At 41.6% G+C, this 15,729-nt stretch overlaps 1 protein-coding gene across 1 annotated transcript; it reads left to right on the forward strand.

Annotated features, from left to right (window-relative positions):
- LOC104041366 (pancreatic lipase-related protein 3) lies at positions 1-12,253 on the forward strand. The gene is made up of 13 exons (XM_009500622.2): positions 1-21; positions 464-512; positions 1,313-1,467; positions 3,060-3,185; positions 4,703-4,837; positions 6,610-6,718; positions 7,345-7,461; positions 7,542-7,664; positions 8,522-8,640; positions 9,430-9,559; positions 9,825-9,936; positions 10,948-11,115; positions 12,190-12,253. Exons 1-13 carry the CDS (start codon positions 1-3, stop codon positions 12,251-12,253), a joined length of 1,428 nt encoding a protein of 475 aa, XP_009498917.2.
- Positions 12,254-15,729: the final 3,476 nt, after the last annotated feature.

A 15,729-nucleotide genomic window follows, 5' to 3' on the forward strand; every position in this document is an offset into this window, starting at 1 on the left:
ATGCAGACTGCCAAGTTTCAGGTATCACTGTCTCTTTTTCTACCCCACCTCCCACCTATCTCCTCACAGCTGGCAAAAGTCAGGCCCTCATGATCTGACTCGCTCTCTCAGCAACCTGCATGCAGTATCGAATGTGCAAGAAGTGCAAAGAACAGCAAAACTGAGTGGAGGGGAAGGATCACCTCCCTCATACTGCTGGCAACCCTCCTAATGCAGCCCAGGATGCCACTGGCTGCCTTTGCTGCAAGGGCATGTTGCTGGTTCATGGTCAAGTTTGTGTCTGTCAGGACCTCCAGATCTTTTCCTGCAAAGCTGCTTTCCAGCTGATGGGTCCCCAGTGCGTACCAGCCGGTGTGTGAGGTTATTCCTCTTCAGGTGCAGGTCTTTGCATTTCTCTTTGTATTACACTCTTAAAAAGGACAAATCACTCAAAATGCTTAACCTTATATTCAATTTGCTTTAGGTTGTTGGAATGTGGATTATTGCATTTTATCTCCTTGGCACAGTAGCAGGTGAGACACTATATAAAAACTACCGCTTGAAGGTAAATTCAGATGAAATAATACATAGGAGATGATGACTGGTATTTGCCTTTACGTTGAAGCTGTAGTATATTTGTGTGCCATTGTCTATTACTGTGCATAGAACTAATGCTAAAAGGCTCTGTTCCTTTTAAATTTTATTATTAAGAATACAAGAGACATAAATCTGTGCTGAAAATTCACAGGGAAATTCAGTCATGAGTCTTACTTCTATCAAGCCAGTGCACGAGGTGTCTTTACACGACTGCTGTATACAAAGAACTGCTCAGTGACAGGGTGCTTAGTGCAACAGACAGTTCTAAAACATAAAAGTTGAACACAAGTGAGCAAGAGACCCGTTTGATCTAGAAAAAGTTACTATTTTGAAATAAATGATCATTTCATTCACAGTACAAGGTTACTGTGTTGATATCCTTCATTCCTACAAGCAGAGACACAACGCTTTGGAGTAGGAAACACACAGGAACAATTCTAAGAAGTACTTCTGAAAATTCTTTTTTAAAATAAATTTAGTTAATCCTTTACAAGCTTAGAAAATTGTGTCAAAACAGCATCTGGGTCTTTATTTGGTTTATCCGCAAATTATTCAGCTTCCCTTGTGTTGCCTGCTTCAGGCAATATGCATAAAGGAAACAAGACTGAATCTCAGTTTCAAAATTAATCATAAAATGAAATTCTTAGTTTTCTGTTCTTCAGGCTGTTGTAGTCTCAAATCCATCGTCAAGCATAAGAGAGTCCAAAATATAAACAAGTTGTTTCTTCTACTCTAGGTAAAGAAGTTTGCTACCCCCGGCTTGGCTGTTTTACAGATGGCCCACCCTGGTCTGGTGTGCCAGGGAGACTTCTGACAGGTTTGCCTGACTCTCCAGAACATATAAACGTCAGCTTCTCCCTCTATACCAGAGAAACAGGGAATAACTCACAGGTGACTTTTATTTCTAACATCAAGAACGGACTAAACCTATAAATGTTTGTTAACGTGTTAAAAAGTCTACATCACTTATCATAGGCAAAAACTCAGAATAAGAAGATAGTTTGAAGGTACAGTAATGAATGTACATTGAAGCTATCTGGGGTAAAGAACATAAAAAATAATGTTGCGAATGACCTGTAGGACACAACATCTTTCCTGGCATTTTCCCGCACAAGGATATGGATTACACCAGACCACCTTTTGCATGCATTCAGGTCTCTGAGGGAAGTTGAAGAGTCATTCATATAAACAGCCTTCTGAGTGTTCAGATAGGAGAGCAAATACTGCTGGATTACAGGGAAACTGAGCTAGGAAGATATTGTGAATTTTAAAAGTCTGAAAAAAAACCTTATTTTATGCAATTTCCAAACCCACCCTTGAAATCTGCGTGATTTTACATTCTTACTTGCCTCTCTGCACTCTGAAAATAAGACACAACTACTCAAGTTGCTTATGCTCTGAAATACTGAGCAGAGCACTGCAGAGGAACCTGTAAGATCAGGGGCTAGGGCCACATCACTTTAGCAAATGCTATGAAGCTGCTAAATCCCTTTCAGGCTCCCAGGGCTAGTGTCCCCTGACCTGTACGGGGATGTTTAGGATTCCTTGGGCATGAACGATGATGCCATCACTGCCCTTGCAGACATCATTGCTTACAGCAATCCTGGCTGCCATGCTGAGGCTCTCTTTAAGGATGAGAAGATATAGGTGTAATAAATTTTTACAATCTGTAGAGCAGCAACGTGTGAACACACAAGTTGCATCCAGCAGCAGGTTACTCAACACTTCTGTTGTTGATAAAATAAGTCAATATACACTTTGCACTACTTCCCAGCCACTAAACTTCAATGTATCTATGATCTAGGGCACAGCCTTCCCACACCCGAACTCTCTGAACTCATATCACAGCCCCTGTATTTGTCTGAAAACAATACAGATGGTCAGAGATCATTCTCAAAGTAAAAGGAAAACATATAATTATGCATCTGCAGCAATGTGTGAAGATCAGCTTTGCCCCTGTTGCATGCAGTTCTTGCATGAAATTCTTTCAGCCTTTCTGGGGTAGCTAATGACAAAAACAGGCATAGAAACATCACCTATCGGGGGAAGGGGGTGTAAAAAAAACCAAACAAAACTGTTGGTTAGATGCAGAGCAACACATTGAAGCCAAGGTGAGGTCAGTAAAATGGCAAGCTGAACCAGGAGTCGTGGAGCTCGTGGGTGGCTCCCTGGAGGAACCGGTCCAAGTCAGGCCAACAGGCATTGTGGCCTTTTTAGGTGGCTTCATATTCCACATAAGGGGATTCTTCCTGCCTTAAGCAAAATAGATAGGAGCAGCAGAAACCACATGGGCACATCATCTTTGGAAACCATAGTGGAACTGAGAAGGGCGAGCTACATGGGTCTCTGGGTCCCAAAAATCACAGACTCTGCCCGTTCACGGCAGCCCTTGAGTCCTATAGAGAAGATGACCTAGCTGACATTTTTTAAATGTTTGAAAGTATGACTAGATAAAACAGCTTAATTTTTTTTTTAACACACAGGAGATCTCAGCGATAAACTCCTCAACCATCCAAAACTCACATTTTTCCTCAGACAGAAAAACGTCCTTCATCATTCATGGATTTGACAGCACTGGAAAAAAAGGCTGGGTGGTAGAAATGTGCTTGGTATGAGAGATTTCCATCAGCAATTGTAACTACAATCTGTCAGTATCCTTTAGGCACTAACGTTCACCTTCCATTTTGCAATTCATTAGGTACTAGCAGATACCAATCAAGAAGTAAATTTTTAAAAAGCCAAAATGTTCCCAGTCTGGAAGATGCAACATAGTCAAGGCTTCTTGATCCCCTCTGACATTATGCTGCTCTAGAGAGTTTCCATCCCCAAATGCTACAGATCAGATCAAAGTAATAAACTGAACACAGAGGTCTCCAGCCTCCATATCAGTCTCAGAATATCATATTAGACATGCCAATTCACTGCTTCTCCCATTAGAGGCAACTGAACTGTCCTTCAGCCAAAAGACCTTCCTGAAATGTAAAGCTCAAATTTTAATCTACAAACACTATTCTGGTTCACCACCATTCAGTTCTTTAAAATAATAAAAAAAAAACCCTAAACAAACAAACAAAAAAAACCACCCTTTTTTTTTATTACAGACTACAATGAAGAAAAGATTTCAAATACGAAATGTGGACGCTACCACAAAACAGAGCTGGTGCACCCTGGCCAGCAGAGTGTAGTGTATCAATGACAGCTTTGGCTCTCATAGATAAGCAAAATCTACCCTAGTTTCTGCATCTTCCACACTGGCAGAGAAAAGGACAAGCTAGAAAAAGATGACCACTGAATACTAAGTCACAGATCTGCATTGTTATTTTTGTTCAAAAATCTATGAAAACTTTTAATCTAGAATATTAAATTTCCAATTTTTTTTAGTTGAAAAGAAACAGCAATTCTGTCTGCCTCTGCACCCTACAAACTGTGTTTATGGTGCTTGCAGGAGAGGAGGGAGTCCAGGATTCAATGCACTATCACCTCAAGCTTCTGTTTTCCTTGTTATTTGCATTCAGCTGTTCATTATGGATTAATTGTTGTTTCCACTCCTTGTTCTTTCTCAAACTTTAACTAAGCCTTAGTCACAGACTTCGATACACGATTCTTCCAGTGGAAAAATCACTGATCTCTGCAAGACAATGAACGGTATAGAAATGACTAATGCATTAGCTATCTTTGCTGAAATAGAAACTTTCTACTCTGCTCCAAAGCTTTCCAGTCTGACATGCCTTTGTCAGTTTTAAAGGCACTTGGTAAATAAGTCTGCTCCCTATACTATTCAGTTAAACTACTAACATCCCCCAAAGTAAGTCACATATTGCACACGCCAGCTACTGTGAAGTTGTGTGGCTTTTCCAAATTATTTCAAATATGTACACATAGTTTATAAAGTAGAATATTTTTATTATGGTCTTTCATTAGTGTAACTTTCTGGATTAATGGCTTGTTACATTCTGGTTTGCTAGATGTGTGTTTCAGTGTGATCAGGCTACAGTGAAGAGTTCTGTTTAGTAAAGAAGGAGAAATTCCATTATTATACTACCTTTTAGTGGTTATTCTGATTTAAGTTGAATCTCTTTCCTTATTTGGTTTCTCAAATACTTTGCTTTATATGTTCCCACATCAGCTGTTACTGGAAGTGGAAAATATCAACTGCATTGCTGTCGATTGGCAAGAAGGTGCAAAAGGCACCTACATCCGTGCAGTGAACAACATCCGTGTGACTGGGGCTGAGGTTGCGTATTTCATAAAAACTTTACAGGTAAAAAACCACAGCTTTACCACCTGCAATTCTTAAGTGGATCTAGTGGGGTTATGAAGCTGAGCTTTGATTTTGCGCCTTGGCCAGCATGGTCAGCCAGTGCTTCAGCCAGAGCCGTACAATGCTCAGTTGAGATCCAGCTAATTACACTAATTAGCAACTCTGTAAGGGCTTCTCAGAGCCACAAAAGATGCAAATTAAGCTAATGTGGTTGAAAAGAGGTACCAATTAATTAAAGACCAGTAGGTGGCAACATTTCCATATGATGATGAAGGCAAGAAGGCTTTCAATGGAAATGAGGCAAGGCTTTTGTAGAGTTCAATGCTTACAGGAGTTTTGCCAGCATTATATGCATGTGCTAGAAGTAAATTAGTATCTCATCTTAGCACCACGGAAATGAGCAGGAGCTGGCTTACTTGATAATGCCATATTTGCTGTCTACAGACACAACAGACTGTCCAGTTGCCTTCTAGTTGTGAACTTCATGTTCCTGAAGGCACGTGTTCACACTTACATGTATAGCACAGAGCTGCTCGGTTGCCAAGTTTAAGAGTATCGGCATTTCCTGCTGACTTCAGAAAGACTCATGACTACTTAGAACTGCTGAAAACCAGAACCCTGCCTGACTATGCACTTGACCCTTCTCAGGAGGTGTTCATCCTAAGTGCTGCAAGAGATGGTTCAGAGCCCACGAGGCAAAATGCCAGCTTTGCAAGCACCTGAGTATCAAAGAACGCTTCCCAGAGTCTGCTGGGGTACAAGCTACTGTTTCTACCTAGAAAACTCATACCTAGCCTCACAGATTTGCTTCTGTACCTTTCTTCTTTGTGTACAAATCCCAGGTCACTTGCAGATGGGTTCAGTTTCTCATTTAACATCTCTATTACAGCAGCCTCTCTTTCTTCCATTACAAAAATGCATAAACGATCTTTAGACTTTCATTTCTTTTCCCAATTTACAAAATTCTGGAGTTTGACTTTAGGAAAAGTTAAACCGCATTGTAAACGGAAGTACTGCAGTAAAAAATATTCAGGGGAATCTGCTATCTAACGATAAATGCAGACAGGCCAATAATACAGATCTGCTTTTATTTTGGTACACGCGTTACAAAACAAAACCAAACTTAGTGTAGAAAACCTCAAGCAATTAACAACCAATCCGTGTTGTCTTTGGTCATGACAAAGCCCAGCAAATCCCTGGAAGAAACGTGTCCCCTGCGCGCAGCCTACACGCTGATTAACCTCCACTTCCACCTCCAAGGCATGTGTAGTATCTCAGCAGTGCGGGTCTTGTACAGGTGACACCTGGCAAAGAAGAGAATGAATGTTGCCCCACCTAAGCTTGCCAGTGAAAATATTATCAAGTGATATGGTCGCATATTCCAAGCAGGCACGTGGAAAACAGACACGATAAAAAAAGGGCTCCATAACATAATAAATATGACCATTTTGATGGAAGATGAAATTAGGGGTTGATCCAAATGAGAAAGAAGGTTCATATTTTGTCACCAAGGGCCATTGAATACGATAATCATATGCCAACATTACAACAGTGAAACCCATCATCACTAGGCTTTTAAAATTCTAGATTAGATCATTTGCTAGCAAGCCGTAGTGTGATTTAAACAATAATTAACTCAAGGAGCTCACACCCTATTCGCAATGCATAAGTCAGTCTAGATGTTCCCAAAGGCCCATAATGTAAGACACCCTCTTTGCTCGCTATTTAAAGCCTGTGTTCTTGTCTCCTATCACCACCACCTTAATGATCAGAAAATCTTCAGATACTCCCCTTGCAAAATCCATTTAATTGGCCACAGTCTGGGAGCACATACTGCGGGAGAGGCGGGAAGAAGGACCCCAGGCATCAGGCGGATAACAGGTAGGCTGTTCAGCGAGGTGCAGAGCTAACATAGCACGTTTCTGAAGGAAAGGAACTTGCAACACACTGGTCTGTAGACTGGAATTAAATTATTGGCAGAGCTGGAGACACCTTGCACGAAAGCAGGTAAACCTTACGCTTCTCAGAAACAAGGGTAATTGTTACATTTTCTGTCTCTAGTTAGCTTAAAAACTCTTTAGTGGAAGGGCAAACATAATTAATGTGTTTGTAACATTACTGTCATTCTGTGGGTTGCATCATGTCCTACACAAAGACAAAGCAACATGTTAAGAATACTTAGTTTTTCCTATTCTTAAACTTTTACAGGCCAGTAATAAGCTCACAGGTAATAAAATACCTCCTTCACAGTAATATGAGGCGATTATATAGGGTATCGGAAAATATTTTACTTCTGTTAGAATAAGTTTGCAGAAGGGTTCACAAAACCATATTATTGCATATTTTTTCCAGTTCAGCTTAGAATTGGCATCATTATTATCAACGTGCCTTGTGCAATACTGAACATCTGATGTTGTAAGTTGGCAAAAGATATATTAACATGTGCAACAGCTCTCTTTCTTCTCTCTCCTCCCCCCCAACCCCCAATAATTGTGGGGGTTTTTTAGGCTTAGATCCTGCTGGGCCCTATTTTGAAGGTACTCCTCCTGTGGTGAGACTGGATCCTTCAGACGCAATCTTTGTTGATATTATTCACAGTAATGCTGCTCACTTTCCTGCCATAGGTAAGTGCTCATGTGCAAGTAAATATCTGCAGGGATGGTCATGTCGCCGAGACACTGACATCATCATGTGTGTATCTCAGGGCTTGGGATTTATAACACTACCGGTCACCTGGACTTTTACCCAAATGGAGGAACTGTGATGCCTGGATGCACTAATTTAATTCCAGAGATGAAACAAAGTGATTTTGAAGCTGTCATTGCAGGTAAACATACTTTCCCAACATGAATAGTACTTTATTTTGGTTCAGTCCTGAAATGTGAGCTATGAAAGTAACTGTCCATTTGGTAAAAAACAACAAATCAAAATTGGCTTTTGCTCACCTACTCATAAGTAAGAAAAGGAAATAGGAAACAATAAAGGCTGGATCAGAACAGTGCTCCCCAGGGAACACCGTAGGGAAAGAAGGTATATTACCGGCCTAAGCTTTGCTTGGACCTGAGAACACAAAAAGTCAGGAAACAGGCAGTCTGCAAGTCCAACACCCCGACAACCCCAGCAGGAGGTTTTCCAGGCTGAGATAGGCCAGTGTCATGACCAAACCTGCTGCATGACACCACCACCTTTGGTTTCTTGCAGATGCTACAAAGCGCATCCAACACGTATAAGGCATGAATTAGGCAAAAGCACTCAGTGTTTCCAGGGACTGTACATGCCTCACCTCTCCACCAAGACCTCTCTCTTCACAGACTTTGGAGATGTTGGCGGAAGGCTGGTGGATTCTCTTTGCTCTATTAAGCATTTTAAAACCGTAATTAATGTCATCTTGCTGTGACATCTCATATATATATATGTGTACATATATGGCTGTCTTCTTAATAGGGGCTATTATGCCACAGCAGACCAATCCATCTCCCTTGAAATGCTGGGGTAACTGGCACACAGACAAAACAGTAACTTCTACTGCGTCTAGAAATGTGTAAATTCAGATGAAAAGTTATTACAAGACCACGCTGCTGTTCTGTTCCATGCCTCAGCTGTTTCCATGGTGAGGGAAGTACAACTCTTGTACAGGAGAACAGGAGGTTATCTCATGTACGCTCATAAACTTTGTTCCAACAGATGCTACAGTCTTTGGGGGGTGCCATCACTCACGCAGCCATGAGTTTTATTTTGAAAGTATCCGCTATCCCACCGGATTCGTTGGATATCCCTGTGAAACGTACAAATCCTTTGACTCAGTAAGTATATCAGCCCAGGTATGGGTGAGCTGTAAAGAAAATAATCCAGGTCTCTGCACTCATGGTAGGTCCTGCTACAGGCGCAGAGCACTTGGATGCTGGTGGCTGTGCTCTCATGGTGTGCTTTGGTAGGAGGAAGTGCGCAGTGAGGCACAGTGTACAATGATTCCATCAACTCCTCCACTCTGCAAAATGAATCCCGAAGTACAGATGATATTACTAAAATAGGGGAGAAAAACTTAAACTCCATGCAATTTTCACCCTAAACCTTCATGCAAAGAGCACATAGGTTAGATATATCTATCCTAGCAACTCCTGGCAAGAGGAAGAAGAGACTTCTGGAGCCTCCAGAATCCTTGACTGTTCTCTAATTTACACTGGGCACTGATTAGAGCGCCTAAATAAACGCATTTATGAATGATGCGCCTTTTCCCCACCACCACCACAAAGGGTGTTGCAACGTGAATGCAGGCAAGTTCCCTTCCACTAGGAGGGTAAAATTGGCTTATATTTTGTCCTAGACTCTAGCTGAAAAACATTTGAACTAGCAAGTTTCAGACCATCATCCACACAGGTATCAAACCTGCTCATTCTACAGCCTCTGGGTATATTTGTGGTTACAGGAACTGTTACCTGAAACAAGTTTATCAGGTTTTGGTGTTGAGATATGACAACATACAGCACTACCACAGCTTTGCGAGATCACAACAGCATCTTGAGCCTTCATTTTTTCGGAGCGAGGATGAAAAAAAAGTATTCCTCATTAATTGATGCTCTTATTTTCCCTAGGGAGACTGTTTCCCATGTCCAGAGGAGGGATGTCCAATGATGGGGCACTATGCTGACAGATTCTCAGCTAAACTGATGAGGGTAAACCAAAAGTATTTTTTAAATACAGCAGCAGACCCACCCTTCACTAGTAAGTGGAGAAGTTTTGTTAGTTGATCACGTTTGAAAAGCAATTGCCTTGATGTGATTTACAGCCATGCACCTGTGTTGTTTCTATAAAAAACTGCTAACACCTCTGAAGAAAATGCTGCATTAATTATCAAAATTTAGGCTCAGTCTTTCATTTGCCAACACAAATGAATTTCATTTAGGAAAAAAAACTTTCCAGTATACTAGCATTTTTAGATCTCTCATATCAATGACAACTTAGTTTTATTTTCCTCTTCTTTATGCAGCTTGGAGACAAAAAGTATTTATCAAACTGTCTGGTGTAAAGAAAATAAGGGGGGACATAAACCTAGTTTTCCATGACACAGAGGGGAACACAAAAGAATATGAAATCACCAGGTAAGATAAATTTGTGTTTCCCTACAGCATTTAATGCTGCTAACATTAATCTACACATTTACCACATATTTAAGCAGTGCAAACACTTATTCTGAGTTGCAGACGTTCTGCTTGACACCAGATATGAAAGAAATTATCCCATCTGTAAGACCCATGAGGGCAGAGGGATGGTTGTAAAAAGGAAACACAAGTCACTTCCTTATCATGAATTCTGTTTCTCAGAGTTGCTCTTAAAAAAAATAAACATATACCTCTGGAAGGCACGTAATTCATACAGTGCTCACCCATTTCATACATACTTTAGCACAACTGCTCCTACACTAGCATGGCAACACACATCAGCACGCTCCACTTGCTGACAAGGCTCTCTGCCCCGACAGTGGCTTGCTACACGGTCTCGTGCAAGGCAATCCTATGCCTAACTTATCAAATTTATGAAGTGGATACCTCCTTCCTCCCTAGGATATATTAAAAGCCATCACTTTTGGCACATTTATATAGTCTGGTCAGTGAGCTTCAGTCACAGCTCATATCATCTCCCACTGGCTACCAGAATAGCAGCCCCCTCTATCTTCTGTACCTGCTCCGATACAAGCGCTTCCACACATTCTCCCACCATCCTCTGTGCTCATGCAGACCAAAGCCCCACAGAAGTTCCCAGATCATCTAAAAAATCCCCCCCAAAAGCCTCTCCTGGAGCTCTCCCTGCAGTGATACCTGCAAAACTCAGCACACTTAGGCACTGGAGGCAGCCCCAGCCTCACCCTGCTCATCCCCCAGTGGTCTCCTGCCACGTGCACACTGAAAGTTTTCAGTATTGTTTTTCACCCTCTCCCTGCTCAGAGCATAACACCCCAGAGTCCTGGTCCAGCATTCCGTGCCGTTGCAAAGAACTGCAAAAGTGCAAGTTTCTGTTGTAACAGAGGGAAAACCCAACTCTTGCGGAGAACATGATTTAGTTCAGTAATCTCTGAACTGTTAAACTTATTGCTGTCTTCATTCTATTTGCAGTGGAGTCCTCTTTCAAGACCAAGTTTATACAAAATACCTAGATGTTGAAATTAACCCAAATAACACTAAAAAAATTGAATTTCTCTGGAATAAAACCATATTTACTCTGCTCTGGGCAAGACTGGGAGCAGAAACAGTCAATATAATTCATGGAGAAGATGGACATAGGTAAGTATATCCCTTTTACAGGTCAGAAGGAATGGAAAAAGGAGTGCAAAAACTCTGGGAGACAGGGTTGAAAACTAGTCTTAAGAAATTGGACACATGATCTGCAAAGAGCAATGTGAATTTCACAAGGACAAGGACAAGATATTACACTTTGAACACAAAATCAAATGTTCAAGTACAAACTTGATTAAGGGATTAACTGTCTGAAAAGGAATACAGCAGTGAATAATTTGGAATGTATACAGTTTTGCCACAGCAAAACAATTACAAACGAAGATAAAGCAAGTCTCATTCCCAGGTGCGTTACCAGGCGTATTGTATAGAAGATCCAGGGAGTAATTATCCTAATTTGAATAATTGGGGTAAGACTGTAACCAGAAACAGGGTCATTTTCTTCAGGAACAATGTACACAGACTGAAGTCTGGAAAAATAGCAAAAGAGATTTTGAAAACTTGATCTGTGTAGTGCAGCTGAAGGAAATGTATTTCTCAATAAAGAAAAGCCTGGGGAGAAGCATAAAAACATGCATAAGCTGTCTGTCAAGGGTCAAAGTAAACTATTCCACATAAACCTTGACATAAACCCAGTGGATGATTGCTATATTTTACAACAGAAGAAATATTGGTAAGATATTAGGAAAAAACTTCCCTATAGTTTGGCATTGCATGGATTATTTAGAGAGGCTGATAAAATCCCTTTCAGTGTGAGCTCCTAAAAAAAAAGCTGCAAAGCCTTGGTTGGAGCAATCTAGTAAAGCACCTAGCCTAAATAAAGGGAACTTAACAAGACGCCTTTCTGACTTTTTATCTGGAGCTCTATATTTGTGAATCTAGAGATTAATTTTAGTCATGTATTAAAACTCAAATTTTACAGCTGGTCCCCAAAAGAAAGAATTTTACCTTGTTACTGTAACTACGCAAATGTTAATATTCTGTACGGCAGCTTTTTAGGAAGGCTTAAATGGGATTATGGATTGAGCCAACAATCCTCAAGGTGACAGCTGACGAACTTTCATTTTATTTTGGTGGAAAATAGATAAACAGATCTTGATTCAAGTATTTGTTTCTTCCCAGGTCAACTTACTGTGGCCGTGGAACCGTGACATATGGAGTTCCCCAGTTACTTACACCTTGCTAGAGGTCACCAAATACAACTGTTCTGTACACAGCAGCTGAGCAATCAGTCCTGTGCGTGGGTATGTTGGTACGCAAGGCTATTAAAGTAAAACTCAAACGGCCTGTTGCTTCCTTTATTTTTTTTCAGTTCTTTGCAAAACATGTTTGTCAATGTTTTTCATCTTTGAACCAAGTTCAATGTGCTTGCTACTATGGAAGCAACTGGAAATCATATATGTTAAAATACATTTATAACAGTCTTACTCTCCTAGTGCCTCAGGAAAAGCAGGTAAAGAACTGTTTCCCACCACACTGATAATTTGCCAGATTTTCTGTCTATCAAACACTCTCAAGGTGGCACATTGCCTCAGCACATCCCTGGGGATAGGAATGGTCCCAAACACCTTCTTTCCAGAGTCTCTACTATTGCTCAAAACTTTCCAACCCCACACAAGAGCACTGCCCTCAGAAGATGCTGTGAGACAAGGCAGGTACAGAATAAGACCAGTATATTTCTTCAGCAGGTCAGAACAGCTCTTTGGATGCTGCACCTTCAGGGGAACAACGGGTGAAGCCAAACCTCAGATGTTCCCCACTTTGGAAGAAACTAAATGGCTAAATCACAGCACCTGGCTGCTCTTCTGTTTCAGGCATATCCCTTTGCTGTGGCCACTGAAAATCCTGGAGAGAAACTCTGACTTTGGATAACTCCAGACTTTGCAAAACCTGGGATTGACTATTTCACATTAAAACAAACACTGCTGCACTGCAAAGCATGGCATGAGGGAGCCACCTAAAGCTTTAAAAGACCAAGGCAGTGGATACTTTTTTAAGTATAAAAACCAAACTCTAATGAATAGGAAGAAAGAGTTAATCATTTATTTACTCCCATTTCCCCGTGTTTGATAATGATGTACAAGTACTTGGGCAGATAAACATAAAAAAAAATAGGAGTAGAAATACAATATTAAGAATATATTTATAATAAGTATAAATATATAAATGCAATTTTTCTAAAAAGAACAACAGTCAGTGTTGTATCCTTGGCTAAACACGAACTAAGCCTGTGTGAAATTAGAAGCATAACTAAACACAGTCTGAGGTTCAGCCAAGAGAGATCTACAGTCCTGAGTACTGCAAGTCCCCCAGGGACTGGACAGGTGGCAAGGGAAGCGTGAACAATGCCGGGAAGCAGCGCGCTGTGTCCCAGGAGAGAGCCCTGGCGTCCTGCAGAGCAGGAAATGCAGTCCTCTCCTCTGCCTGCTTCCTATTCCAGACTACAGCTTCTTCAGGACTGCAGAAACACAGCGAGGCCCTTGCTTGTTGTTTTCTTTCTTGAAAGCCATCTTTCTTCCAACAGTCCCTGACTACGAGGCCTCAAGGACCAGAATGTCTCCTCCAGGCATAGCATGCACACTGTGTCATACTGAAGGACATGCATCCCAGCCCTATCCCTTCTTCCCAAAGGAGAAGTAAGCACCTGAAACCCATCTGACCACAGCCTAAGGAACTGCCTAGTTGTTCAGTTTGCCCGGAGTTATTACTGTGTTGAATAAAAGCAGCAGACCTAACTATGATAAAATCCTAACTCAAATCTTTTCCACCAGCTCTTACATTAAATGGGAAGGACTATTTCCCCCCCTCCTCATTTTGAACAAGTGTTAATACTTATCAGTGTACTAGGGCATGAACTGATTCTCCCATTTCACTGTTATCAATGTATTTACAAACTAAAATGCCACTTGAATTAAGGACAGGAGCACTGAGCTCTAAATTAGCATCAGAGGTGATATTTCTGAAAAAAAATTAAAACTTCCCTACTATTTAAAGAAATAAACCTCACTAGCATGAATGATAGGAGTGCGATACCTATGCACACAGCTGGTATCCATTTGGTCATTCCCAGAGGTGGAGATTAGGGAGCGTCAACTCTGCAAGGATATGTGGCTGCAGCCAAAAAGCATAGCCAAGCTGACAAAGCTTTCTACGTGAAGAGTTAGCAGAGGTCTCATTTCTTTTTGAGTCCACTTACAGCCTTCTCCTAGAGATGAACAGGACCAAGGGGTTCCCAGACCTAGTCCTGTCCATTCACACAGCATGTTTTTCACCTTTTATGTGACGTCTCTAGTAGAATGGCCTACTGAGTTCTGTAGCATCACTACAAAAAGCACCTGCATGGCTATTTCTGGGGAGAATTTTGTACCTTATCAATATATATTTCCAGCATGTTTGCTCTCAGTTCATCACCCAGAGGAGGACTTTCTCAAAACTTGGGTTACATGGGTAGTATAGAAAGATTCCAGAGAGGGACAACTGTCCTTCTACATATGCTTATTTCAACAAGGAAATGAAAGGGACACCAGGCGAAGGTCAGACTCTTTCACTGTGAAAAGGCCTATTAGGCCCACTGAGAAGTTTTCCTAAAGGGGTAAGGCTTCTCCAAATTGAGCTGATGCCAGGAAATGGGCACAAAAGGCCCAGAAGCACAGGAGCATTCCACATCCGAAGTCACTTGATGCAGGGCAGAGGACTCAAGGATGATGCAGTAGCCTACTGACTCCCCCAGTACACCCCTACATCCCAGCTACACAAGACTAAAAATAAAAGCTTTCCCAGCCAAGACAAGCCCCTAAATGCAGTGCCACACAGACCTATATAATTCTTTTTAATGTGCCACTCCTGATGTGTTGCTGCCTGTGAATTACCCTACCTCTGAAGCTCCAATCCTATTCTGGGTTTCAGCACATCAATTTTTTCAATACTCTTGGGAATCTGGAGAGGTCCCACTTGACTGAAAGCTGGCAAACATTGTCCCAGTCTTCAAGAAGGGAAACAGGGATGACCCTGGTAACTACAGGCCCATCAGTCTCACTTCTGTGCCTGCCAAAACTATGGAGAAGATTATGCTGGGAGTAATTGAAAAACACCCGAAAGACAACTCAGTCATTGGTCCCAGCCAGCACGGGTTCTTGAGGGGGAAGTCCTGCTTAACAAACTTCATTTCTTTCTATGACAAGGTCGCCCACCTAGTTGACCAAGGGAAGCAAGTCAACGTAATCTTTTTGGATTCCAGTAAAGCTTTCAATACTGTCTCTTACAGTCTCCTCCTGGACAAAATGTCCAGCACACAGCTGGATAAACATGTAATGCAGTGGGTGAGCAATGGGCTGACAGGTCGGGCTCAAAGGGTTATAGTACATGGGGTTACATCAGGCTGACGGCCAGTTGCTAGCGGTGTTCTGCAGGGACCTGTCTTGGGGCCAGTACTCTAATCTCTTCATAAATGACTTGGGTGCAGGCCTGGAAGGAATATTAATTAAGTTTACTGACGACACAAAATTGGGAGGAGCTGTTGACATTCTTGAGGGCAGAGAGGCCCTGCAGAGAGATCTAGACAAATTAGAGAGCTGGTCAATCACCAACCATATGAAGTTTAACAACGACAAGTGATGGATTTTGCCACTGGGGCATGGCAACCCTGGCCATACAGAGAGACTG

This window comes from Phalacrocorax carbo, chromosome 12, assembly GCF_963921805.1.
Source record: "Phalacrocorax carbo chromosome 12, bPhaCar2.1, whole genome shotgun sequence".
NCBI lineage: Eukaryota > Metazoa > Chordata > Aves > Suliformes > Phalacrocoracidae > Phalacrocorax > Phalacrocorax carbo.

What these genes read in the sequence shown, in the direction of transcription:
- LOC104041366 (XM_009500622.2), top strand. Translation starts at nt 1, where the DNA reads ATGCAGACTGCCAAGTTTCAG. An exon ending in TGCAGACTGCCAAGTTTCAG is followed by an intron (nt 22 to 463) that starts GTATCACTGTCT and finishes AATTTGCTTTAG; the next exon opens with GTTGTTGGAATGTGGATTAT. An exon ending in TTTTGAAGCTGTCATTGCAG is followed by an intron (nt 7,665 to 8,521) that starts GTAAACATACTT and finishes TTGTTCCAACAG; the next exon opens with ATGCTACAGTCTTTGGGGGG.